The 27,071-nt window shown below is 44.2% G+C and overlaps 1 protein-coding gene across 2 annotated transcripts in view; it reads right to left on the bottom strand.

Annotated features, from left to right (window-relative positions):
• LOC128687673 (NADH:(hydroxy)cinnamate reductase subunit CrdA) overlaps positions 1-26,291 on the bottom strand; it is a 45,665-nt gene extending 19,374 nt beyond the window's left edge. Inside the window, exons 1-3 of one of the 2 annotated variants that reach the window (XM_053775258.2) lie at positions 26,201-26,291; positions 25,911-26,057; positions 1,241-1,480 (exon numbers count right to left, since the gene is read on the bottom strand). In XM_053775258.2, coding sequence (XP_053631233.1) covers positions 1,241-1,480; positions 25,911-26,031 — 361 coding nt within the window. In that variant the 5' untranslated portion in view covers positions 26,032-26,057; positions 26,201-26,291. The remainder of the gene's footprint in view (positions 1-1,240; positions 1,481-25,910; positions 26,058-26,200) is intronic. The other variant, XM_053775259.2, reaches the window with a different exon arrangement.
• Positions 26,292-27,071: the final 780 nt, after the last annotated feature.

Here is a 27,071-nt window from a genome sequence, read left to right as displayed (position 1 = left end):
GAATAGGTGGTGGGGTAGATGAATGTAGTTAAGCTTTTATGGGGATAGTGAAGCTCAGGTTAAGAAATGTATGAGAGAAGGAGATTATTTTCTAGTAAAAGTAGGCCTTAGACAGGGATGTGTGATGTCACTATGGTTGTTTAACATATTTATAGGAAAGGTTGTAAAAGAAGTGAATGCTAGGGTATTGGGAAAAGTGTGGGATTTAAATATGCAGAATCTAATACAAAATAGGAGTTATCAGTTGCTTTTGGCCAATGACACTGTGCTTTTGAGATTCTGAAGATGCAAAGGTTGGTGGACAAATTTGGGAGAGTATGTAAAAGAAGGTAATTAATAGTGAATACAGTAAAGAACATGATGATGAGGGTAACAAATGATTTAGGTAATAAAAGATTGGAAGGTGGGAGTATGGAGGAAGTGAATGTGTTCAGACAGTTGAGAGTGGACATGTCAGCAGATGGGTCTATGAAAGACGAGGTGAACTGCAGAGTTGATGAGGGGGTAAAAAGGTGAGTGGTGAGCTGAGAGATCTGTGAAGACAGAATATTATCCATAGAGGCAAAATGGGAAATGAGTGAGAGCATAGTGCAAAGCATAGGTTGTGAATGTTGCAACAAGAAGGCTGAAGGCAGTGGAGATATGTCTGAGGGCAATGTGTGGTGTGAATATACGTAATGTAGAGAATTCTTAGCTTGGAAATTAGGAGGTGTGGATTTGCTAAATGTATTATGCAGAGGGCTGAGGAGGGGCTGTTGGTGGTTTGAACACTTGGAAAGGATGGAGCAAAATAGGATGACTTGAAGAGTGTATAAATCTGTAGTGGAGGGAAGGCGAGTTGGAGGGGGAAAGAGTAAAGGAAGTTATGTGAGCGAGGGGCTTTGACATCCAGCAGGTGTGTGTGAGCATGTTCGGAGTGGAGGCAAATGGTTTTTGGGACTTCAGAGTGTGAGGAAGGTAACATCTTGTGAAGGGATTCAGATAAACCGGTTGGCTGAATCTGAGTCCTAGAGGTGGGAATGTATAGTGCCTGCACTCTGAAGGATAGGTGAGGATATTGCAATTTGGCAGGGTATCTGAACTGTAGTATCCATATGCTTCTGACAAGACAGTGATAATTAATGATGGTGAAAGTGTTTGGGTCACCATACCTCGGTGGGAGACTGCTGGTGTGTTAAAATACTACTACTAAGCACCAAAGAGGTAAGACAGTATATTATCCTAAGACTAAAGGGCTTACCTAAGGAATAAGCTACTATGGCACATGGCTTGTGTCTGTAAGATGCTGGTGGGAACTGATCCATGATACTTGTGAGTGCAGGAGGCAGTGCACAGTTATACTCCGGTGTCACAATGATGAAGGCATTGGCCTGTTGAATCTTAGCATTAGTACTGATCATCCACTCGGGTGCTTGACTTGGATCCTTGCGGAAATGTAGAGGTTGTTCGATGTGACCATTTGAACCCAACTTCAGAGGATCTGTAGGAGGAGAATTATGTTTATCAAAATTGAACGAGTACAGTATGTATATTATATACAGTATACATAACTACATTATAAAAAGTCCCTTGTAATGCAAAGAATTTCAGGCAGGTATAAACCATTTTGTTTGACCTATTTTCTGGGTTATGGTAGATAATTTACACTATATGATAACTGTACAGGTGTATCTATGACTAAATAAGCTTACTTTCTGCAAAGCAACATGTATTAAAATTAGAAAATCCATATTATATAGCTACCCTGACTTAAGTGCCACATTACTCGAATTTACTGGGCTATCCTAGGTTAAATCTACACAGTACCTAATAAAGTACTGGCAGTAATGTATCTTTTATGTATCCATACCATCCATCCACCTTCAAAATCATTGTCAAAAATATTTTTTCTTCAAAGCTTACATAAAAACTCTGAAGCAAGAATTATGTTCAACTAGCAAGAACTATGGTTAACTAGCAAGAACTATAGTTAATTAGCAAGAACTATGGTTAACTAGCAAGAACTATGTTTAGCAAGAACTATAGTTAACTAGCAAGAACTATGGTTAACTAGCAAGAACTATGTTTAGTAAGAACTATGGTTAACTAGCAAGAACTATGGTGAACTAGCAAGAATTATGGTTAACTAGCAAGAACTATGGTTAACTAACAAGAACTATGGTTAACTAACAAGAACTATGAATATCAAGAACTATGTTTAGCAATAACTATGGTTAACTAGCAAGAACTATGTTTATCAATAACTATGGTTAACTAGCAAGAACTATGTTTATCAATAACTATGGTTAACTAGCAAGAACTATGTTTATCAATAACTATGGTTAACTAGCAAGAACTATATTTCGTAAATAACAAAAAGGCACAATACCGTGACTGGAACGATACACAGTGCTCCCCTTCCTTTGTATTTGACTGGCTCGTCTTCCTTATTTCCCACTTCTACCACTACCACTACCTCTTCTTCTTCTACTACAACTACTGATGAAATTAAGACACATGTGCGGCGTCTGGTTGTCTTTGTTGTGGACGTTTCGCCATCCAGTGGCTGGCTGGATGGCGAAACGTCTACGGTGGGGATGCCCGGGTGTTGTGCATGTGTCATTTCATCCTGTCGGTATTATATACAATTCTTGTACTACTACTACTACTACCTCCACCTCTTCCTGCCTATATATATAGCCGTCCTGCTCCACCTCTGTTAGTGTGACTTTGTCAATGGTCCAAGTCGGACCGAAACGTCGTCGTAAGCTTCTCTCTTTTATGTGCGGGTTATTTGTGTACTATATTTAGTAATAACTATGGTTAACTAGCAAGAACCATGTTCAGCAAGAATTATGTTTAGCAATAACTGGTTAACTAGTAAGAACTATGTTTAACAAGAACTATGGTTAACTAGCAAGAACTATGGTTAATTAGCAAGAATTATGTTTAACAATTACTATGGTTAACTAGCAAGAATTATGTTTAGCAAGAATTATGGTTAACTAGCAAGAATTATGTTTAGCAAGAACTATGGTTAACTAGCAAGAACTACGTTTAGAAAGAACTATGGTTAACTAGCAAGAACTATGTTTAGCAAGAACTATGGTTAACTAGCAAGAACTATGGTTAACTAACAAGAACTATGGTCAACTAGCAAGAACTATGGTCAACTAGCAAGAACTATGTTTAGCAAGAACTATGCTTAACTAGCAAGAATTATGTTAAACAAGAACTATGGTTAACTAGCAAGAACTATGGTTAACCAGCAAGACCTATGGCTAACTAGCAAGTACTATGTTTAGCATGAACTATGGTTAACTAGCAAGAACCACGTTTCACAAGAACTATGGTTAACTAGCAAGAACTATGTTTAGCAAGAATTATGGCTAACTTGCAAGAATTATGTTTAGCAGAAGATTAGATTTTGCCACCGAAGTGGCTAGTTTATTGTGCACCCCATATCCATCCTGTGGACGGTAGCGCGAGAGCATATGGATACACAAAAGGCCTAGGAACTAGGCCCCAAAGGGTTAACAAGAATACATATGGATTTATATCTACATATCTATAGTTCACTTATCTGTTACAAGCAAATTTAGGAAATTTGCTTAGTATATCTGGTATCTTATTTTCATTAATAAGATATCTTGACATGTCACATAGGTTATTATACTGTCTGTCTCTGTATTCCTCAATAAGTGGACAATTAAGCACATAGTGTTCAAGAGAATGACCATATGCCTGATCACATAATTTACATTTAGTTTGATCATCATCTGTGTGTCTCCCAAACTGCCAGAAGTACTTATAACCAAGCCTAAGCCTGGCCACTACAACATCAGTCAGTCTGTTCACATTGCAAGTTGCTCCATAAACATACTTATCTACGTTCATGTTATCATAGTGGGTTATAGATCTACTCAGGCTTCTAACTGCATTCCTATAACAATCATTTTCATTATTTACTTCTCTCCTAATATTATTCCTAATGCTAGACACAGTTATACCAAAGTTATATTCTACATTCTCCTTCTCCATACTCTTCTTGGCTAACATATCAACTTTATCATGAAGGAGTAACCCAATGTGTGATGGGATCCATAGCAATTGTACATTAATTCCTTTTTCCCTAATTTTTGAGTATCTATACCTGCCTTCCCCAATGAGCATGTTGTTGGAGTCATTATATGAGCCAAGAGCCTTCAATGATGACATAGAATCAGTAATGATGATAGAGTCAAGCTCAGTGTCATAGGTTAGCTTTAGCGCCATTAGGATTGCAAACAATTCAGTTTGCAGTGTAGACGCCCAGTTGTTAATTCTTATGCCTAACTCAACAAATTTATTATCGTTCTTAACTAGGGAGGTGGCAACAAGAGCAGATGCAGCCCTGCCAGAAGACTCCTGTTTAGATCCATCAGTGTATATAACTTGTGATAACTTGTTACTACCAGCTAGGTGAGAAATTTCTTCTTGAGCAGTTGCTCTAACAAGAGATTTAAGGAAGGGATTACTAGCAATGAGCTTCTTGGGAGGAACTTGTAGGTATGTGATATTAAATGAACACATCTTCCATGGAGGGGTGAAATGCTCTTGTTGCCTACAGTGATACAGTTCATGCAGGTTATAAAACTTAATGCAATTGCACGTTTTCACAATCCATTTAGATCTGTGTGTATTTACCTCTAGACACTTGGTAAGATTCACTGTGACAGTGTCTGGTTCGTTTCTCAACATTCTAATACCGAGTACAGTGTTAATTTCAACAATCCTATCACTGATACTAGAAATACCAAGCTCCTTCCTCATGTTAAGAACTTTTGTAGATCTGGGACAGCCAAGAATAATCCTGAGAGCTTCATTTTGCATTAACTCCAAGGGTCGGAGAGAACTTTCTCTAGCTAATATCAACATGGGAGCAGCATAATCAATTAAGGACCTAACATAGGCTATGTACATCATTCTCACGATTCTCACATTTGCACCATAGTTGGGATTGTAGCCAGCAACAGCTTTGAGAGCATTTAGCCTAGCTTTACATTTCTTGTTTAGTTGTGGTATAGTGGATTTGTTAAAGGGTACATCTACACCAAGATATCTGTAAGTTTTAACGTAGCTAATGATTTCACCCTGCAAATAGATGGGTGGGGGATGTCGTTTGCTTGTTAATATCTTAGTTTTAGAGGAAGATATTATGAGGCCTAGTCGATTACAAATTGCTTGAACTTCATTAAGAATGGTATTCATCTTCTTATGCCCTGTTGTATGGATCATGATATCATCAGCATAGCTTATAGCTATATGTTTAGGTGAGGCAGGTAGAGCATTTAGGAGAGCATTAATCAGAATATTAAATAGCATGGGACTAAGAACTCCTCCCTGCGGTGTACCTAAAGACATTTCTTTAGAATCACTTCTGAAGCCTTGGTAAAGGACAGAGGATACTCTATTTGACAGGTATCCTATTATCCAGCAGAGTAAGCTACCACCAATATTCATTTTGGCTAGTTCATGTAGTATAACGGTTCTGTTCGCAATATCAAATGCAGATTTTAGATCAAGAAAAGTGGTAAAACTAGTAGAGGTGTGTGCAGTGAGAAAGGTGGAAATACAGTTCTGCACACTTTTACCTTTCATGAACCCATAGAGGTAGGGGGAAAGTTGATGTCTGATTCTGTAGTACAGTCTGTTAAGCATCATTCTTTCAAAAGTTTTACAAAGACAACTAGTTAAGGAGATCGGCCTAAATGTATCAGGCTGTTGGGGCTTAGGGATAGGCACAATGAGACTATTGGTCCAGGAAGTAGGAAGAACGCCCTCAATGTAACTGAGATTATACAGTGCCAACAAAGGGTTATCAGGCACGTGCCTTAGAGTTCTGAGAATATCATAGGTTATACCATCCTCTCCAGGAGCAGTTGATCGACCTTTGGTTAATGCATTATCTAATTCATACTCGGTAAAGAGGCAATCACTCTCATCAATATTTTGGCTCATAAAATTAATCAGTTTCAACATTTCTTCAGAAGTACTCTCTAAATTTTTTCCTAATATGAGAACTATGGTCAACTAGCAAGAACTATGGTTAGCTAGCAAGAACTATGGTTAACTAGCAAGAACTATGTTGAACAAGAACTATGGTTAACTAGCAAGAACTAAACTTGCAAGAATTATATTTAGCACAACTATGGTCAACTAGCAAGAACTATGTTTAGCATGAACTATGGTTAACTAGCAAGAACTATGTTTCATAAGAACTATGGTTAACTAGCAAAAACTATGTTTCACAAGAACTATAAGATAAGATAAGATTTCGTTCGGATTTTTAACCCCGGAGGGTTAGCCACCCAGGATAACCCAAGAAAGTCAGTGCGTCATCGAGGACTGTCTAACTTATTTCCATTGGGGTCCTTAATCTTGTCCCCCAGGATGCGACCCACACCAGTCGACTAACACCCAGGTACCTATTTGCTGCTAGGTGAACAGGACAACAGGTGTAAGGAAACGTGTCGAAATGTTTCCACCCGCCGGGAATCGAACCCGGGCCCTCCATGTGTGAAGCGGGAGCTTTAGCCACCAGGCCACCGGTGGTTAACTAGCAAGAACTATGGTTAACTAGCAAGAACTATGGTTAGCTAGCAAGAACTATGTTTAGCATGAACTATGGTTAACTAGCAAGAACTATGTTTCATAAGAACTATGGTTAACTAGCAAGAACTATGGTTAACTAGCAAGAACTATGTTTCATAAGAACTATGGTCAACTAGCTAGAACTATGTTTAGCAAGAACTATGGTTAATTAGCAAGAACTGTTTAGCATGAACTATCTTCAACTAGCAAGAACTATGGTTAACTAGCAAGAACTATGGTTAACTAGCAAGAACTATGGTTAACTAGCAAGAACTATGGTTAACTAGCAAGAACTATAGTTAACATGATGACACTCTTCAGGTCACTTGTTCTATCTAGGCTGGAATATTGCTGCACACTAACAGCACCTTTCAAGGCAGTTGAAATTGCTGATCTAGAAAATGTACAGAGAACCTTCACGGTCCGCATAACGGAGATAAAACACCTAAATTACTGGGAGCGCTTGAGGTTCCTGAACCTGTATTCCCTGGAACGCAGGCGGGAGAGATACATGATTATATACACCTGGAAAATTCTAGAGGGACTAGTACCGAACTTGCACACGAAAATCACTCGCTACAAAAGCAAAAGACTTGGCAGACGATGCAACATCCCCCCAATGAAAAGCAGGGGTGTCACTAGCACGTTAAGAGACCATACAATAAGTGTCAGGGACCCGAGACTATTCAACTGCCTCCCAGCATACATAAGGGTGATTACCAACAGACCCCTGGCAGTCTTCAAGCTGGCACTGGACAAGCACCTAAAGTCGGTTCCTGACCAGCCGGGCTGTGGCTGGAGTGGTAATCTGGCTCGTACGTTGGTTTGCGTGCAGCCAGCAGCAACAGCCTGGTTGATCAGGCTCTGATCCACCAGGAGGCCTGGTCACAGACCGGGCCGCGGGGGCGTTGACCCCCGGAACTCTCTCCAGGTAAACTCCAGGTAAACTAACAAGAACTATGGTTAACAAGAACTATGGTTAACTAACAAGAACTATGGTTAACAAGAACTATGGTTAACTAACAAGAACTATGTTCACTTAACACAGTGTGCGTCAGGCCCATGTTGAAGTATGCAGCACCAGTATGGAACCCACACCGGTCACAAGAGACAACACAAGTGTCAGGGGCCCAAGACTGTTCAACTTCCTCCCAGCATACATAAGAATTACCAATAGATCCCTGGTTGTCTTCAAGCAGGCACTGGACAGACACTTAGAGTCAGCACTTGACCAGCCGGGCTGTGGTTCGTACGTTGGACTGCGTGCGGCCAGCAGTAACAGCCTGGTTGATCAGGCCCTGATCCACCATGAGGCCTGGTCACAGACCGGGCCGTGGGGGCATTGACCCCCGGAACACTCTCCAGGTATACTCCAGGTAAGCACGTCAAGAAATTGGAGAACGTACAAAGGTTTGCAACAAGACTAGTCCCGGAACTAAGGGGTATGTCCTACGAGGAGAGATTAAGGGAACTCGACCTGACATTGGACGACAGAAGGGATGCGGGGGGGGGGGGACATGATAACTACATATAAAATACTGAGAGGAATTGACAAGGTGGATAGGAACTGAATGTTTCAGAGATGTGACACAGCAACATGGGCACACAACTGAAAGTTGAAAACTCAATCGAGTCACAGGGATGTTAGGAAGTAATTCTTCAGTTATTGGATTGGAGTTGTCAGGAAGTGGAACAATCTGGAGAGTGAAGTACTGGAGGTAGGATCCACACAGTTTTAGGAAGAGGTTTGATAAAGCTCTTGGAGCGGGAGTGAACCTAGTAGCAACCAGCGAAGAGAAAGGGCCAGGAGCTATGACTCGACCCCTGCAACCACAAATAATAATAATAATATACCTTTATTTCTACAAGTACATGTACAAGGTTTACAGACAGTAGCTGAAAACAATGACATAGACTTAAAAAGTCGCGAGTTAAACTGAGCATTTCGGTCAATTTTGTCCCAGGATGCGACCCACACCAGTCGACTAACACCCAGGTACCCATTATTACTGATGGGTGAACATAACCGGTGTAAGAATTAGATTTTGCCATTGAAGTGGCTAGTTTATTGTGCTCTCCATATCCATCCTGTGGATGGTAGCGCAAGAACATATGGATACACAAAAGACCTAGAAACTAGGCCCCAAAAGGGTTAACAGGTATACATATGGATTTATATCTACATATCTACAGTAAACTTATCTGTTACAAGCAAATTTAGGAAATTCGCTTAGTATATCTGGTAACTTATTTTCATTAATAAGATATCTTGACGTGTCACATGGGTTATTATACTATCTCTGTATTCCTCAATAAGTGGACAATTAAGCACATAGTGTTCAAGACAGTGACCATACGGCTGATCACATAATTTGCATTTAGTTGATAATCATGTGTCTCCCAAATTGCCAGAAGCACTTGTAACTTGTAACCAAGCCTAAGTCTGGCCACTACAACATCAGTCAGTACTTGTAACCAAGCCTAAGTCTGGCCACTACAACATCAGTCAGTACTTGTAACCAAGCCTAAGTCTGGCCACTACAACATCAGTCAGTACTTTTAACCAAGCCTTAGTCTGGCCACTACAACATCAGTCAGTACTTATAACCAAGCCTAAGTCTGGCCACTACAACATCAGTCAGTACTTATAACCAAGCCTAAGTCTGGCCACTACAACATGTCAGTACTTGTAACCAACCTGGAGTTTACCTGGAGAGAGTTCCGGGGGTCAACGCCCCTGTGGCCCAGTCTGTGACCAGGCCTCCTGGTGGATCAGAGCCTGATCAACCAGGCTGTTGCTGCTGGCTGCACGCAAACCAACGTACGAGCCACAGCCCGGCTGGTCAGGAACCGACTTTAGGTGCTTGTCCAGTGCCAGCTTGAAGACTGCCAGGGGTCTGTTGGTTATCCCCCTTATGTATGCTGGGAGGCAGTTGAACATTATTATTATTATTATTATTATTATTATTATTATTATTATTATTATTATTATTATTATTATTATCAAAAAGAAGTGCTAAGCCACAGGCAGTTGAACAGTCTCGGGCCCCTGACACTTATTGTATGGTCTCTTAACGTGCTAGTGACACCCCTGCTTTTCATTGGGGGGATGTTGCATCGTCTGCCAAGTCTTTTGCTTTCGTAGTGAGTGATTTTCGTGTGCAAGTTCGGTACTAGTCCCTCTAGGATTTTCCAGGTGTATATAATCATGTATCTCTCCCGCCTGCGTTCCAGGGAATACAGGTTCAGAAACCTCAAGCGCTCCCAGTAATTGAGGTGTTTTATCTCCGTTATGCGCGCCGTGAAGGTTCTCTGTACATTTTCTAGGTCAGCAATTTCACCTGCCTTGAAAGGTGCTGTTAGTGTGCAGCAATATTCCAGCCTAGATAGAACAAGTGACCTGAAGAGTGTCATCATGGGCTTGGCCTTCCTAGTTTTGAAGGTTCTCATTATCCATCCTGTCATTTTTCTAGCATATGCGATTGATACAATGTTATGGTCCTTGAAGGTGAGATCCTCCGACATGATCACTCCCAGGTCTTTGACGTTGGTGTTTCGCTCTATTTTGTGGCCAAGCCTAAGTCTGGCCACTACAACATCAGTCAGTACTTGTAACCAAGCCTAAGTCTGGCCACTACAACATCAGTCAGTACTTATAACCAAGCCTTATTAAAAAGGGAGCGCTCAGGTTCACGCGCGCGGAGCAAAAAACAATTCGAAAAAATATGAAAATGGAGTTATTGTTACCAAAAAATAGCTGAACTTTCTGGCTACACTCTGGTATAATTATTATCCTTGTACGATGTTTCTAAAAGGAATTACAGCCATTTATAACAGGCATGGTGACAGCGCTGACGCGGCTTTGTTTACGTTTTTCCCCTTGTTATTTTTATCGTTTTCTTATATCTTTATGTCTAATATAATACAAATTCACTGTCCGAGATCATGCCCGAGCGGGCGGAGCTAATATGGTCAAGTAACCAGTCAGGTACCCTGGATATAGTACCCAAAATGGCCGACACCTCCAGCCAACAAAATATTCCATAAATATTCCATACCCACGCTAATATCAATTATAAGGCTTATTTATCTATCACAATTGATCTATTATGACATAATGCAATATAATAATAGCATATAAACATAAAAAGCACACCGTAAAAAATAATATATAGCATAATATGATGCCCAAGAGGGAAAAATTTCTATCGGTGTATCCCCTGAAGTTTCGTTATCTCTTACAAGTGATGAGAGAAAACGAATTTACAATGGTTAACTGTAATAAACACTCGTAGGTCACGCAAAAAGTGTAAAATAAAGCGAATTTTTCGGGGAAAAAAATTCTTTCCCGGGCAGCTGGGGTGCCGCGCGCTTCGGCCTATATCTCGAAAGTAACTTATTTACCTATTTAGGGGCAATCCATCTTTATTTATGATTGAATTGACTTGATTTTCACAACAAACATAGGAGAATGATTGCTTTACAAGGTGGAGTGTACCTTTCTGAACTATCCCAAATATTTTTAGATTTATGTGGGCAACAAGACCGACATCTTCCAATATGTCAAAAAAGTTATGAAACTTATTTTTTTTTTAGCATGAAGATAAGGTTTATTTTAGAATAGGTACACTTACAGTGATGGAATTAGAGGTGTTCTATCAGCAGCAAGTGTCAAAACCACTTTTCCAAGTACCACTGAGAAGGACTCCCCTGCCAAATGCAATTTTTCGTAAATTTTGCATATTTCATTTCCTTTTTGGCCGATATGATTGAAACTTCAGCACAGGATATTTGATATAAGCTTCTAATAGTACACCAAAAATGAACGTAATCGGTTGAAAAATAAAGAAGTCGATATGTTACACCTGAGCGCTCCCTAAGTCTGGCCACTACAACATCAGTCAGTACTTGTAACCAAGCCTAAGTCTGGCCACTACAACATCAGTCAGTACTTATAACCAAGCCCAAGTCTGGCCACTACAACATCAGTCAGTACTTGTAACCAAGCCTAAGTCTGGCCACTACAACATCAGTCAGTACTTATAACCAAGCCTAAGTCTGGCCACTACAACATCAGTCAGTACTTGTAACCAAGCCTAAGTCTGGCCACTACAACATCAGTCACTACTTGTAACCAAGCCTAAGCCTGGCCACTACAACATCAGTCAGTGTTCACATTGCAAGTTGCTCCATAAACATACTTATCTACGTTCATGTTATCATAGTGGGTTATAGATCTACTCAGGCTTCTAACTGCATTCCTATAACATTCTTTTCATTATTTACTTCTCTCCTAATATTATTTCTAATGCTAGACACAGATATACTAAAGTTATATTCTACATTCTCCTTCTAGGTACTCTTCTTGGCTAACATATCAACTTTATCATGAAGGAGTAATCCAATGTGTGATGGGATCCATAGCGATTGTACATTAATTCCTTTGTCCCGGATTTTTGAGTATCTATACCTGGCTTCTCCAATGAGCATGTTGTTGGAGTCATTATACGAGTCAAGAGCCTTCAGTTTACCTGGAGTTTACCTGGAGAGAGTTTCGGGGGTCAACGCCCCCGCGGCCCGGTCTGTGACCAGGCCTCCTGGTGGATCAGCGCCTGATCAACCAGGCTGTTGCTGCTGGCTGCACGCAAACCAACGTACGAGCCACAGCCCGGCTGATCAGGAACTGACTTTAGTTGCTTGTCCAGTGCCAGCTTGAAGACTGCCAGGGGTCTGTTGGTAATCCCCCTTATGTGTGCTGGGAGGCAGTTGAACAGTCTCGGGCCCCTGACACTTATTGTATGGTCTCTTAACGTGCTAGTGACACCCCTGCTTTTCATTGGGGGGATGGTGCATCGTCTGCCAAGTCTTTTGCTTTCGTAGTGAGTGATTTTCGTGTGCAAGTTTGGTACTAGTCCCTCTAGGATTTTCCAGGTGTATATAATCATGTATCTCTCCCTCCTGCGTTCCAGGGAATACAGGTTTAGAAACCTCAAGCGCTCCCAGTAATTGAGGTGTTTTATCTCCGTTATGCGCGCCGTGAAAGTTCTCTGTACATTTTCTAGGTCGGCAATTTCACCTGCCTTGAAAGGTGCTGTTAGAGTGCAGCAATATTCCAGCCTAGATAGAACAAGTGACCTGAAGAGTGTCATCATGGGCTTGGCCTCCCTAGTTTTGAAGGTTCTCATTATCCATCCTGTCATTTTTCTAGCAGATGCGATTGATACAATGTTATGGTCCTTGAAGGTGAGATCCTCCGACATAATCACTCCTAGGTCTTTGACGTTGGTGTTTCGCTCTATTTTGTGGCCAGAATTTGTTTTGTACTCTGATGAAGATTTAATTTCCTCATGTTTACCATATCTGAGTAATTGAAATTTCTCATCGTTGAACTTCATATTGTTTTCTGCAGCCCACTGAAAGATTTGGTTGATGTCCGCCTGGAGCCTTTCAGTGTCTGCAATGGAAGACACTGTCATGCAGATTCGGGTGTCATCTGCAAAGGAAGACACGGTGCTGTGGCTGACATCCTTGTCTATGTCGGATATGAGGATGAGGAACAAGATGGGAGCTAGTACTGTGCCTTGTGGGACAGAGCTTTTCACCGTAGCTGCCTCGGACTTTACTCTGTTGACGACTACTCTCTGTGTTCTGTTAGTGAGGAAATTATAGATCCATCGACCGACTTTTCCTGTTATTCCTTTAGCGCGCATTTTGTGCGCTATTACGCCATGGTCACACTTGTCGAAGGCTTTTGCAAAGTCTGTATATATTACATCTGCATTCTTTTTGTCTTCTAGTGCATTTAGGACCTTGTCGTAGTGATCCAGTAGTTGAGACAGACAGGAGCGACCTGTTCTAAACCCATGTTGCCCTGGGTTGTGTAACTGATGGGTTTCTAGATGGGTGGTGATCTTGCTTCTTAGTGATGACATAGAATCAATAATGATGATGGAGTCAAGCTCAGTGTCATAAGTTAGCTTTAGCGCCATTAGGATAGCAAACAATTCAGTTTGCAGTGTAGACGCCCAGTTGTTAATTCTTATGCCTAACTTAACAAATTTATTATCGTTCTTAACTATGGAGGCGGCAACGAGAGCAGATGCAGCCCTGCCAGAAGACTCCTGTTTATATCCATCACTGTACATAACTTGTGGTAACTTATTACTACCAGCTAGGCGAGAAATTTCTTCTTGAGCAGTTGCTTTAACAAGTGATTGGGAGGGACTTGCAGGTATGTGATATAAAATGAACACATATTCCATGGAGGGGTGAAATGCTCTTGTTGTCTACAGTGATACAGTTCATGCAGATTATAAAACAGTGTAATTGCACGGGGTAAGGAAACTCGTCCAATGTTTGCAACCTTGCCGGGAATCGAACCCGGAATCACCGTGCGAAGCGAGAGCTTTGGCGACCAGGCCACCCATCACAGGATGGTTTCGTCACAACTTTTTCCGTTGTGAGGCGATTACTTTTTTATGTGATATTATTTTAGTTTGGGAGAAGCGCTGAACCCGAAGGGACCATGTAACCCCTTGGGAATGTATTCCATTTAAGCTCAATACAAGCCCAGCTCCTATGATCAAGAGCCCAAAGGAAATAAGTAAAAGGATTCCAATGGCAGTGCCCCCGTGGCCTGGTGGCTAAAGCTCTCGCGTCACAGGGCGATGTCCGGGTTCGATTCCCAGCGAGGGTAGAAACATTGGGCGTCTTACTGTACACCGGTTGTGTGTGTTCCCCAGCAGTAAAATGGGTACCTGGGTGTTAATCGACTGGTCTGGGTCGCATCCTGGGACAAAACTAACCTAATTTGCCCGAAATGCTCTGCATAAGCGGCTTTCTATATAGTAGTATACCAGCTATGGTCTGTATACCTTGTATATGTATTTGTAGAAATAATAATTATTATATTATTAATGAAAATAAATCACTGAGTTTTTTTAGTTATCCTGGGTAATATACACATAAGGGAGGAACACTGCACCAGGTAGGTCTTTCTCAAATTGAAACTCTCCTGTATGTATAATAACTGTTGTATGTGCACTTGTACCTAAATAAACTTACTTATGCCCTCACAGTCGTTAAGGTGCTTCTCTTGAGGGAAAGGCATAAACAGCTCCTAGGGAACGGGAGGCGACCAGGTTCGATCCAAGGAAGGGAAGGATTGGTCCAGTTCCTTGAATCAAGAGCCTACCAGGCGCGTATATGACAATGGTTTGCTGTCTGAACACAGGAGACAGCCAACATGACTTGCAGAACTACGGGCACCTGGTTGGACTGGCTGGCACAGAGTTGACCTTGTGATTGGTTGCTTAAACAAGTTTATTTAGGCACAGGTATACTTAAATACAATCATCATACAGTATAAAATACCTAGGGTAACCCCCCCAAAAAAGGTCAGAGTGACTTATTTCCACTGGGGACCTTGTTATTTCCATCAGGGTTAAGCCTATCTTTAAAACGTAATCATTAAAAAGTTACATATCCCCTGCCCACTGCCATTCAAAAATATTTTAATACCTAAAAAATGAGGGACTAAAGTTAACACAGCGTTTTATAATAGATACCGACAAATTGGTTTAGAAAGACAATATACGGTTTATGACACTTTATCGAGACGTTTCGTCTACTAGGGTGAATCGGTGGAAACGTCTTTTTAACGAAATACACAAATAATAATCCACGAGTTATTTGTGTATTGTTCCAGTCAAAGTATTGTGCCTGTTTATTCTCAATAAAATGCTATAAGATAAGATTTCGTTCGGATTTTTAACCCCGGAGGGTTAGCCACAGAATAACCCAAGAAAGTCAGCGCGTCATCCAGGACTGTCAACTTATTTCTATTGGGGTCCTTAATCTTGTCCCCCAGGATGCGACCCACACCCAGGTACCTACTTGCTGCTAGGTGAACAGGACAACATATGTAAGGAAAAGCGTGAAATGTTTCCACCCGCCGGGAATCGAACCTGGGCCCTCCGTGTGTGAAGCGGGAGCTTTAGCCACCAGGCCATAATAGTCGATATATTTTACCACTGATATACATACCTCTCGGTTTGCGACCTTGTGGTTTTACCCGTATATATTAGCAGGAGAGAAGAGAGAGGATGGGGGGGGGAGGAGGGAAGAAGCATTTTGCATCTCAGGATGACTAGCAGAATTATAGGGTGGGCGCAGCTGATCTCTCCAGCATGATGCCTCATGTTCTAACCGGAAATACTTTAGTTGTGTGACGATATATTCAGTCCTACCAAGACTGAGGGACTGATCACCTCACTACTACTACTGTCGCCAACGTTATATTCTCTTTTATTAAACTTAGTTTAACGCTCGTGATGAACACAGATATTGAGAGGCAGCTGCATGTTCAATGGTGTTAGTATGAGCGTCACATATCAACACCTCAAAGGTGGCACTAACGTTGTTTTTATTTAGTAAAACTGGATACATCAGTAGTGTGCCGCTGCCATGTTCTCCGTGATGATTATATATTTGTGCTTCCCTCTCATGAAGTCAGGGAGAGGTCTATGAGAAGGCTGGGGAGGTTGATGAGAAGGCTGGGGAGGTTGATGAGAAGGCTGGGGAGATTGATGAGAAGGCTGGGGAGGTTGATGAGAAGGCTGGGGAGGTTGATGAGAAGGCTGGGGAGGGTGATGAGAAGGCTGGGGAGGTTGATGAGAAGGCTGGGGAGGGTGATGAGAAGGCTGGGGAGGTTGATGAGAAGGCTGGGGAGATTGATGAGAAGGCTGGGGAGGTTGATGAGAAGGCTGGGGAGGTTGATGAGAAGGCTGGGGAGGGTGATGAGAAGGCTGGGGAGGTTGATGAGAAGGCTGGGGAGATTGATGAGAAGGCTGGGGAGGTTGATGCGAAGGGGGGGGAGGTTGATGAGAAGGCTGGGGAGGTTGATGAGAAGGCTGGGGAGGGTGATGAGAAGGCTGGGGAGGGTGATGAGAAGGCTGGGAGGGTGATGAGAAGGCTGGGGAGGGTGATGAGAAGGCTGGGGAGTTTGATGAGAAGGCTGGGGAGTGTGATTAGAAGGCTGGGGAGGTTGATGAGAATGCTGGGGAGGTTGATGAGAAGGCTGGGGAGGGTGATGAGAAGGCTGGGGAGGTTGATGAGAAGGGTGGGGAGGTTGATGAGAAGGCTGGGGAGGTTGATGAAAAGGCTGGGGAGGTTGATGAGAAGGATGGGGAGGTTGATGAGAAGGCTGGGGAGGTTGATGATAAGGCTGGGGAGAGTGATGAGAAGGCTGGAGAGGGTGATGAGAAGGATGGGGAGGTTGATGAGAAGGCTGGGGAGGGTGATGAGAAGGCTGGGGAGGTTGATGAGAAGGCTGGGGAGGTTGATGAGATGGCGGGGGAGGTTGATGAGAATGCTGGGGAGGTTGATGAGAAGGCTGGGGAGGGTGATGAGAAGGCTGGGGAGGGTGATGAGATGGCTGGGGTGGTTGATGAGAAGGCTGGGGAGGGTGATGAGAAGGCTGGGGAGGGTGATGAGAAGGCTGGGGAGGTTGATGAGAAGGCTGGGGAGGTTGATGATAAGGCTGGGGAGGTTGATGATAAGGCTGGGGAGAGTGATGAGAAGGCTGGAGAGGTTGATGAGAAGGCTGGGGAGGTTGATGAGAAGGCTGGGGAGGTTGATGAGAAGGCTGGGGAGATTGATGAGAAGGCTGGGGAGGTTGATGAGAAGGCTGGGGAGGGTGATGAGAAGGCTGGGGAGGTTGATGAGAAGGCTGGGGAGGGTGATGAGAAGGCTGGGGAGGTTGATGAGAAGGCTGGGGAGGTTGATGAGAAGGCTGGGGAGGTTGATGAGAAGGCTGGGGAGGTTGATGAGAAGGCTGGGGAGGGTGATGAGAAGGCTGGGGAGGTTGATGAGAAGGCTGGGGAGATTGATGAGAAGGCTGGGGAGGTTGATGAGAAGGGTGGGGAGGTTGATGAGAAGGCTGGGGAGGTTGATGAGAAGGCTGGGGAGGGTGATGAGAAGGCTGGGGAGGGTGATGAGAAGGCTGGGAGGGTGATGAGAAGGCTGGGGAGGGTGATGAGAAGGCTGGGGAGGGTGATGAGAAGGCTGGGGAGGGTGATTAGAAAGCTGGGGAGGTTGATGAGAATGCTGGGGAGGTTGATGAGAAGGCTGGGGAGGGTGATGAGAAGGCTGGGGAGGTTGATGAGAAGGGTGGGGAGGTTGATGAGAAGGCTGGGGAGGTTGATGAAAAGGCTGGGGAGGTTGATGAGAAGGCTGGGGAGGTTGATGAGAAGGCTGGGGAGGTTGATGATAAGGCTGGGGAGAGTGATGAGAAGGCTGGAGAGGTTGATGAGAAGGATGGGGAGGTTGATGAGAAGGCTAGGGAGGGTGATGAGAAGGCTGGGGAGGGTGATGAGAAGGCTGGGGAGGTTGATGAGAAGGCTGGGGAGGTTGATGAGAATGCTGGGGAGGTTGATGAGAAGGCTGGGGAGGGTGATGAGAAGGCTGGGGAGGGTGATGAGAAGGCTGGGGAGGGTGATGAGAAGGCTGGGGAGGGTGATGAGAAGGCTGGGGAGGGTGATGAGAAGGCTGGGGAGGTTGATGAGAAGGCTGGGGAGGTTGATGATAAGGCTGGGGAGGTTGATGATAAGGCTGGGGAGAGTGATGAGAAGGCTGGAGAGGTTGATGAGAAGGCTGGGGAGGTTGATGAGAAGGCTAGGGAGGGTGATGAGAAGGCTGGGGAGGGTGATGAGAAGGCTGGGGAGGTTGATGAGAAGGCTGGGGAGGTTGATGAGAATGCTGGGGAGGTTGATGAGAAGGCTGGGGAGAGTAATGAGAAGGCTGGGGAGGGTAATGAGAAGTCTGGGGAGGGTAATGAGAAGGCTGGGGAGGGTGATGAGAAGGCTGGGGAGGGTGATGAGAAGGCTGGGGAGGTTGATGAGAAGGCTGGGGAGGTTGATGAGAAGGCTGGGGAGGTTGATGAGAAGGGTGGGGAGGTTGATGAGAAGGCTGGGGAGGTTGATGAGAAGGCTGGGGAGGGTGATGAGAAGGCTGGGGAGGGTGATGAGAAGGCTGGGAGGGTGATGAGTAGGCTGGGGAGGGTGATGAGAAGGCTGGGGAGGGTGATGAGAAGGCTGGGGAGGGTGATTAGAAAGCTGGGGAGGTTGATGAGAATGCTGGGGAGGTTGATGAGAAGGCTGGGGAGGGTGAGGAGAAGGCTGGGGAGGTTGATGAGAAGGCTGGGGAGGGTAATGAGAAGGCTGGGGAGGGTAATGAGAAGACTGGGGAGGGTAATGAGAAGGCTGGGGAGGTTGACGAGAAGGATGGGGAGGTCGATGAGAAGGCTAGGGAGGTTGATGAGAAGGGTGGGGAGGTTGATGAGAAGGCTGGGGAGGTTGATGAGAAGGCTGGGGAGGGTGATGAGAAGGCTGGGGAGGGTGATGAGAAGGCTGGGAGGGTGATGAGAAGGCTGGGGAGGTTGATGAGCAGGCGGGGGAGGGTGATGAGAAGGCTGGGGAGGGTGATTAGAAAGCTGGGGAGGTTGATGAGAATGCTGGGGAGGTTGATGAGAAGGCTGGGGAGGGTGATGAGAAGGCTGGGGAGGTTGATGAGAAGGCTGGGGAGGTTGATGAGAAGGCTGGGGAGGTTGATGAGAAGGCTAGGGAGGTTGATGAGAAGGCTGGGGAGGTTGATGAGAAGGCTGGGGAGGTTGATGAAAAGGCTGGGGAGGTTGATGAGAAGGCTGGGGAGGTTGATGAGAAGGCTGGGGAGGTTGATGATAAGGCTGGGGAGAGTGATGAGAAGGCTGGGGAGGTTGATGAGAAGGCTGGGGAGGTTGATGAGAAGGCTAGGGAGGGTGATGAGAAGGCTGGGGAGGGTGATGAGAAGGCTGGGGAGGTTGATGAGAAGGCTGGGGAGGTTGATGAGAATGATGGGGAGGTTGATGAGAAGGCTGGGGAGGGTGATGAGAAGGCTGGGGAGGGTTATGAGAAGGCTGGGGAGGGTGATGAGAAGGCTGGGGAGGGTGATGAGAAGGCTGGGGAGGGTGATGAGAAGGCTGGGGAGGTTGATGAGAAGGCTGGGGAGGGTGATGAGAAGGGTGGGGAGGGTGATGAGAAGGGTGGGGAGGTTGCTGAGAAGGCTGGGGAGGGTGATGAGAAGGCTGGGGAGATTGATAAGGTGGGGAGGGTAATGAGAAGGCTAGGGAGGTTGATGGGAAAAATGGGGAGGTCAATGGAAGGGATGAGGTTACTGGTGGAAAGGAAGTCCTTGTTAAGTCTGTAACAAAGCTGGATACATCAGCAGTGTGCTGCAACTATTCTCGATCACTAGCACACAGCTCACACACTGAGGACCGGAGTGTGGTGGGGGGGGGACCGGTGGCCTGGTGGCTAAAGCTCCTGCTTCACACACGGAGGCCCCGGGTTCGATTCCCGGCGGGTGGAAACATTTCGACACGTTTCCTTACACCTGTTGTCCTGTTCACCTAGCAGCAAATAGGTACCTGGGTGTTAGTCGACTGGTGTGGGTCGCATCCTGGGGGACAAGATTAAGGACCCCAATGGAAATAAGTTAGACAGTCCTCGATGACGCACTGACTTTCTTGGGTTATCCTGGGTGGCTAACCCTCCTGGGTTAAAAATCCGAACAAAATCTTATCTTATCGAATCCCCATCACACATTGGATTACTCCTTCATGATAAAGTTGATATGTTAGCCAAGAAGAGTATCCATAAGGAGAACGTAGAATATAACTTTGGTATAACTGTGTCTAGCATTAGGAATAATATTAGGAGAGAAGTAAATAATGAAGATGATTGTTATAGGAATGCAGTTAGAAGCCTGAGTAGATCTATAACCCACTATGATAACATGAACGTAGATAAGTATGTTTATGGAGCAACTTGCAATGTGAACAGACTGACTGATGTTGTAGTGGCCAGGCTTAGGCTTGGTTATAAGTACTTCTGGCAGTTTGGGAGACACACAGATGATGATCAAACTAAATGTAAATTATGTGATCAGGCATATGGTCACTCTCTTGAACACTATGTGCTTAATTGTCCACTTATTGAGGAATACAGAGACAGACAGTATAATAACCTATGTGACATGTCAAGATATCTTATTAATGAAAATAAGATACCAGATATACTAAGCAAATTTCCTAAATTTGCTTGTAACAGATAAGTGAACTATAGATATGTAGATATAAATCCATATGTGTTCCTGTTAACCCTTTGGGGCCTAGTTCCTAGGCCTTTTGTGTATCCACATGCTCTCGCGCTACCGTCCACAGGATGGATATGGGGTGCACAATAAACTAGCCACTTCGGTGGCAAAATCTAAAAAAAATCGGTACGGCTGGAAAACATTGGGACGTGTTTCCATAAGACACCACCTGCTGTCCCTGTTCACCCATCAGTATAAAATGGGTACCTGGGTGTTAGTGGACTGGTTTGGGTCGCATTCTTGGACAAACTGACCTAATTTGCCCGAAATGCTCTGCATAACAATGGGCTTTCATGCAGTAGTGTCACTAATGTCAGCTATGGTCTGTATACCTTGTACATGTAGTAAATAAAGATGATGATGATTATTATTATAGTTGCACAGTGGTAACAACAGCGGTTTCCCCTACCATATCCCAACACTCAGAATGTAGCTCGTAGTGTTGATCTGTCAGCCTGAGCTGGGAGACTTAAAAAAGTACGGTGACGAGGGTATCGTCAAATATTGTAGTAAGGGTTATAAGGTAGGGTGGAGAGTGAAGGCAGGGAGAGGAAGATGTGAGGGAGAGTGTAAAGCAGGGAGAGGATGTAAGGGAGAGTATAAGACAGGGAGAGGATGTGAGGGAGAGTATAAGACAGGGAGAGGATGTGAGGGAGAGTATAAGACAGGGAGAGGATGTGAGGGAGAGTATAAGACAGGAAGATGTGAGGGAGAGTATAAGACAGGGAGAGGATGTGAGGGAGAGTATAAGACAGGGAGAGGATGTGAGGGAGAGTATAAGACAGGGAGAGGATGTGAGGGAGAGTATAAGACAGGGAGAGGATGTGAGGGAGAGTATAAGACAGGGAGAGGACGTGAGGGAGAGTATAAGACAGGGAGAGGATGTGAGGGATAGTATAAGACAGGGAGAGGATGTGAGGGAGAGTATAAGACAGGGAGAGGATGTGAGGGAGAGTATAAGACAGGGAGAGGATGTGAGGGAGAGTATAAGACAGGGAGAGGATGTGAGGGAGAGTATAAGACAGGGAGAGGATGTGAGGGAGAGTATAAGACAGGGAGAGGATGTGAGGGAGAGTATAAGACAGGGAGAGGATGTGAGGGAGAGTATAAGACAGGGAGACGGTGAGGGAGAGTATAAGACAGGGAGACGATGTGAGGGACAGTATAAGACAGGGAGACGATGTGAGGGAGAGTATAAGACAGGGAGAGGATGTGAGGGAGAGTATAAGACAGGGAGAGGATGTGAGGGAGAGTATAAGACAGGGAGAGGATGTGAGGGAGAGTATAAGACAGGGAGACGATGTGAGGGAGAGTATAAGACAGGGAGACGATGTGAGGGACAGTATAAGACAGGGAGACGATGTGAGGGAGAGTATAAGACAGGGAGACGATGTGAGGGAGAGTATAAGACAGGGAGAGGATGTGAGGGAGAGTATAAGACAGGGAGAGGATGTGAGGGAGAGTATAACAGGGAGACGATGTGAGGGAGAGTATAAGACAGGGAGAGGATGTGAGGGAGAGTATAAGACAGGGAGACGATGTGAGGGAGAGTATAAGACAGGGAGACGATGTGAGGGAGAGTATAAGACAGGGAGAGGATGTGAGGGAGAGTATAAGACAGGGAGACGATGAGAAATTTCAATTACTCAGATATGGTAAACATGAGGAAATTAAATCTTCATCAGAGTACAAAACAAATTCTGGCCACAAAATAGAGCGAAACACCAACGTCAAAGACCTGGGAGTGATCATGTCGGAGGATCTCACCTTCAAGGACCATAACACTGTATCAATCGCATCTGCTAGAAAAATGACAGGATGGATAATGAGAACCTTCAAAACTAGGGAGGCCAAGCCCATGATGACACTCTTCAGGTCACTTGTTCTATCTAGGCTGGAATATTGCTGCACACTAACAGCACCTTTCAAGGCAGGTGAAATTGCCGACCTAGAAAATGTACAGAGAACTTTCACGGCGCGCATAACGGAGATAAAACACCTCAATTATTGGGAGCGCTTGAGGTTCCTAAACCTGTATTCCCTGGAACGCAGGAGGGAGAGATACATGATTATATACACCTGGAAAATCCTAGAGGGACTAGTACCGAACTTGCACACGAAAATCACCCACTACGAAAGCAAAAGACTTGGCAGACGATGCACCATCCCCCCAATGTAAAGCAGGGGTGTCACTAGCACGTTAAGAGACCATACAATAAGTGTCAGGGGCCCGAGACTGTTCAACTGCCTCCCAGCACACATAAGGGGGATTACCAACAGACCCCTGGCAGTCTTCAAGCTGGCACTGGACAAGCACCTAAAGTCAGTTCCGGATCAGCCGGGCTGTGGCTCGTATGTTGGTTTGCGTGCAGCCAGCAGCAACAGCCTGGTTGATCAGGCTCTGATCCACCAGGAGGCCTGGTCTCAGACCGGGCTGCGGGGGCGTTGACCCCCGGAACTCTCTCCAGGTAAACTCCAGGTGAGGGAGAGTATAAGACAGGGAGAGGATGTGAGGGAGAGTATAAGACAGGGAGACGATGTGAGGGAGAGTATAAGACAGGGAGACGATGTGAGGGAGAGTATAAGACAGGGAGATGATGTGAGGGAGAGTATAAGACAGGGAGACGATGTGAGGGAGAGTATAAGACAGGGAGATGATGTGAGGGAGAGTATAAGACAGGGAGAGGATGTGAGGGAGAGTATAAGACAGGGAGAAGATGTGAGGGTCAGTATAAGACAGGGAGAGGATGTGAGGGAGAGTATAAGACAGGGAGATGATGTGAGGGATAGTATAAGACAGGGAGACGATGTGAGGGAGAGTATAAGACAGGGAGATGATGTGAGGGAGAGTATAAGACAGGGAGAGGATGTGAGGGAGAGTATAAGACAGGGAGAAGATGTGAGGGTCAGTATAAGACAGGGAGAGGATGTGAGGGAGAGTATAAGACAGGGAGACGATGTGAGGGAGAGTATAAGACAGGGAGAGGATGTGAGGGAGAGTATAAGACAGGGAGAGGATGTGAGGGAGAGTATAAGACAGGGAGAGGATGTGAGGGAGAGTATAAGACAGGGAGACGATGTGAGGGAGAGTATAAGACAGGGAGACGATGTGAGGGAGAGTATAAGACAGGGAGATGATGTGAGGGAGAGTATAAGACAGGGAGACGATGTGAGGGAGAGTATAAGACAGGGAGATGATGTGAGGGAGAGTATAAGACAGGGAGAGGATGTGAGGGAGAGTATAAGACAGGGAGAAGATGTGAGGGTCAGTATAAGACAGGGAGAGGATGTGAGGGAGAGTATAAGACAGGGAGATGATGTGAGGGAGAGTATAAGACAGGGAGAGGATGTGAGGGAGAGTATAAGACAGGGAGATGATGTGAGGGAGAGTATAAGACAGGGAGAGGATGTGAGGGAGAGTATAAGACAGGGAGAAGATGTGAGGGTCAGTATAAGACAGGGAGAGGATGTGAGGGAGAGTATAAGACAGGGAGATGATGTGAGGGAGAGTATAAGACAGGGAGATGTGAGGGAGAGTATAAGACAGGGAGAGGATGTGAGGGAGAGTATAAGACAGGGAGATGATGTGAGGGAGAGTATAAGACAGGGAGATGATGTGAGGGAGAGTATAAGACAGGGAGACGATGTGAGGGAGAGTATAAGACAGGGAGATGATGTGAGGGAGAGTATAAGACAGGGAGAAGATGTGAGGGTCAGTATAAGACAGGGAGAGGATGTGAGGGAGAGTATAAGACAGGGAGATGATGTGAGGGAGAGTATAAGTGTGAGGGAGAGTATAAGACAGGGAGATGATGTGAGGGAGACAGGGAGAGGATGTGAGGGAGAGTATAATACAGGGAGAAGATGTGAGGGTCAGTATAAGACAGGGAGAGGATGTGAGGGAGAGTATAAGACAGGGAGAGATGTGAGGGAGAGTATAAGACAGGGAGATGTGAGGGAGAGTATAAGACAGGGAGAGGATGTGAGGGAGAGTATAAGACAGGGAGATGATGTGAGGGAGAGTATAAGACAGGGAGATGATGTGAGGGAGAGTATAAGACAGGGAGACGATGTGAGGGAGAGTATAAGACAGGGAGATGATGTGAGGGAGAGTATAAGACAGGGAGAGGATGAGGGAGAGTATAAGACAGGGAGGGGATGTGAGGGTCAGTATAAGACAGGGAGAGGATGTGAGGGAGAGTATAAGACAGGGAGAGGATGTGAGGGAGAGTATAAGACAGGGAGGGGATGTGAGGGTCAGTATAAGACAGGGAGGGGATGTGAGGGTCAGTATAAGGCAGGGAAGGGATGTGAGGGTCAGTATAAGACAGGGAGGGGATGTGAGGGTCAGTATAAGACAGGGAGGGGATGTGAGGGAGAGTATAAGACAGGGAGGGGATGTGAGGGAGAGTATAAGACAGGGAGGGGATGTGAGGGTCAGTATAAGACAAGGAGGGGATGTGAGGGTCAGTATAAGACAGGGAGGGGATGTGAGGGAGATAAGACAGGGAGGGGATATGAGGGAGAGTGTAAGGGAGAAAACCATCGTTCGGAGGGTGTGAAGTTAATATCGGAACTTCATATTACTGTAATGTTGTAATACACATTAGAAAAAAAATTATTTTCAGAAACAATTAAATATGCAACATGATCAATTATAATCGGCAAAATAACTATCAAGTTAAACGCTTAAGAAAAATCAGTAATGTAAAAGTTGGCTGGTTCAGGTCAGACTGAAACCTTCGTTAAGTTCCCGTCTCTTAACTTAATATTATAATAAATATAGGCTCATTCTACGTTAATATACGAGTTACTCTAAGAGAATATTGAAAAATATATACACTTACCTTGAACCTAAACAAAAACTATTTTATCTTTGAAAAAATGAGAATAGATCAATGATATACTAGTTGCAACCAGTGACACACTGATGGTTATTGTTATATTTATGGGACAACACTAAACTCGTAAGTATAATACAGCGCGAAAAATGGGAGGTAATCATGTTTAATCCAAGGAAGGGCTAGCTCTAGTTTCTTGAAACAAGAGCCCTTCACTAGCATCAAGGACACCCCCTCCCCTAACCTTGGTGAGGTAAATATGCTTACCAATAAACTCGACATGATGGTTCCTCTCTTTAATACACTTGATAATATTCTTGGCGACGTTCTCCCCGAGTCTTCCCTCTCTGGTGGATCCCAGGATCACCACAAAACGAAGAGAAGCCATTGTATGTCTTCTTCAGTGTACAAGTCCTGCACATTCCACATAAAAACCCCGTTGAAAAAGTTTAAAATTACGTATGAAGTCTAAAATGTTAATATACGCATAAGCTACTATGTAAGAATTATAACAATAAACTTATGTAGTGAATATAATAAACCTTAGATAAACTTACCTGAAGAAGTGAACAACAAGAACTGAGGCAGCATGTATGTCCACTCTACTTATCATCATCTGCAACATTACCGTCGACTCTTATTTAATATCAAATTTTTACTCATGTTGACAGATTGTCCTCGTTTATGACTAATGTATATAATCTTGCGTATATGCAAATATGCAGTTTTTTATGCGTACATTCTAATAACGCTATGACCAGTTTGAGATTAAATCAATTATAATTGACTCTTGGCATTTTTGTTATTGTTGGGTTAAAAGGTTTTGATGGGTAAGAGTTAAAGTATATAATTAAGTTTATTCAGGTAACTAAATAAATAAATAAAGTTTATTTCTTTGTAAAGGTTACAATGTGTAATTACAATTTTGATTTGCTAAGTACCAAGATAACCACTATCATGCCAAGGCATTTCGGCCAAACTAATCCTAATATATAGTAACTAATTAAAACCAGATAAGACTAATTAGCGGATGTTTTTGGCATATTTGGTTAATATTGAGAAACAAGATGTTTTATGAATTGGCAGAATTAAGAGCCTAGAGGTCACATAATAAAACTAGTTAGCAGATGTTTGGTTGATTTAGTTAATATTGTGAGATAAGATGATTTTTTAGCAAAGTCCTAAATTTATAAGCTGTCTGGGGATCCTTGACTTGTTCCGGTAGTGACTTCCAGATCTTCGGGCCTTTTAATAAGTCACTCTGTCTGACTTTTTTGGATTATCCCAGGTTCTCTACACATATGCTGCTATGTACGATAATTCTATGTAACTGTATTTGTGTATACCTGAATAAACTTACTTATGTGCATAACGTTCTTACATAGTGAGAGTCTGACATACAGTTACATAAATTGACTTGACTTAAGA

Source organism: Cherax quadricarinatus, chromosome 11, assembly GCF_038502225.1.
Source record: "Cherax quadricarinatus isolate ZL_2023a chromosome 11, ASM3850222v1, whole genome shotgun sequence".
In the NCBI taxonomy this organism is placed as follows: domain Eukaryota; kingdom Metazoa; phylum Arthropoda; class Malacostraca; order Decapoda; family Parastacidae; genus Cherax; species Cherax quadricarinatus.
Note: the sequence above shows the minus strand (reverse complement) of the source record. Positions and strands in the feature narration are given on the sequence as shown.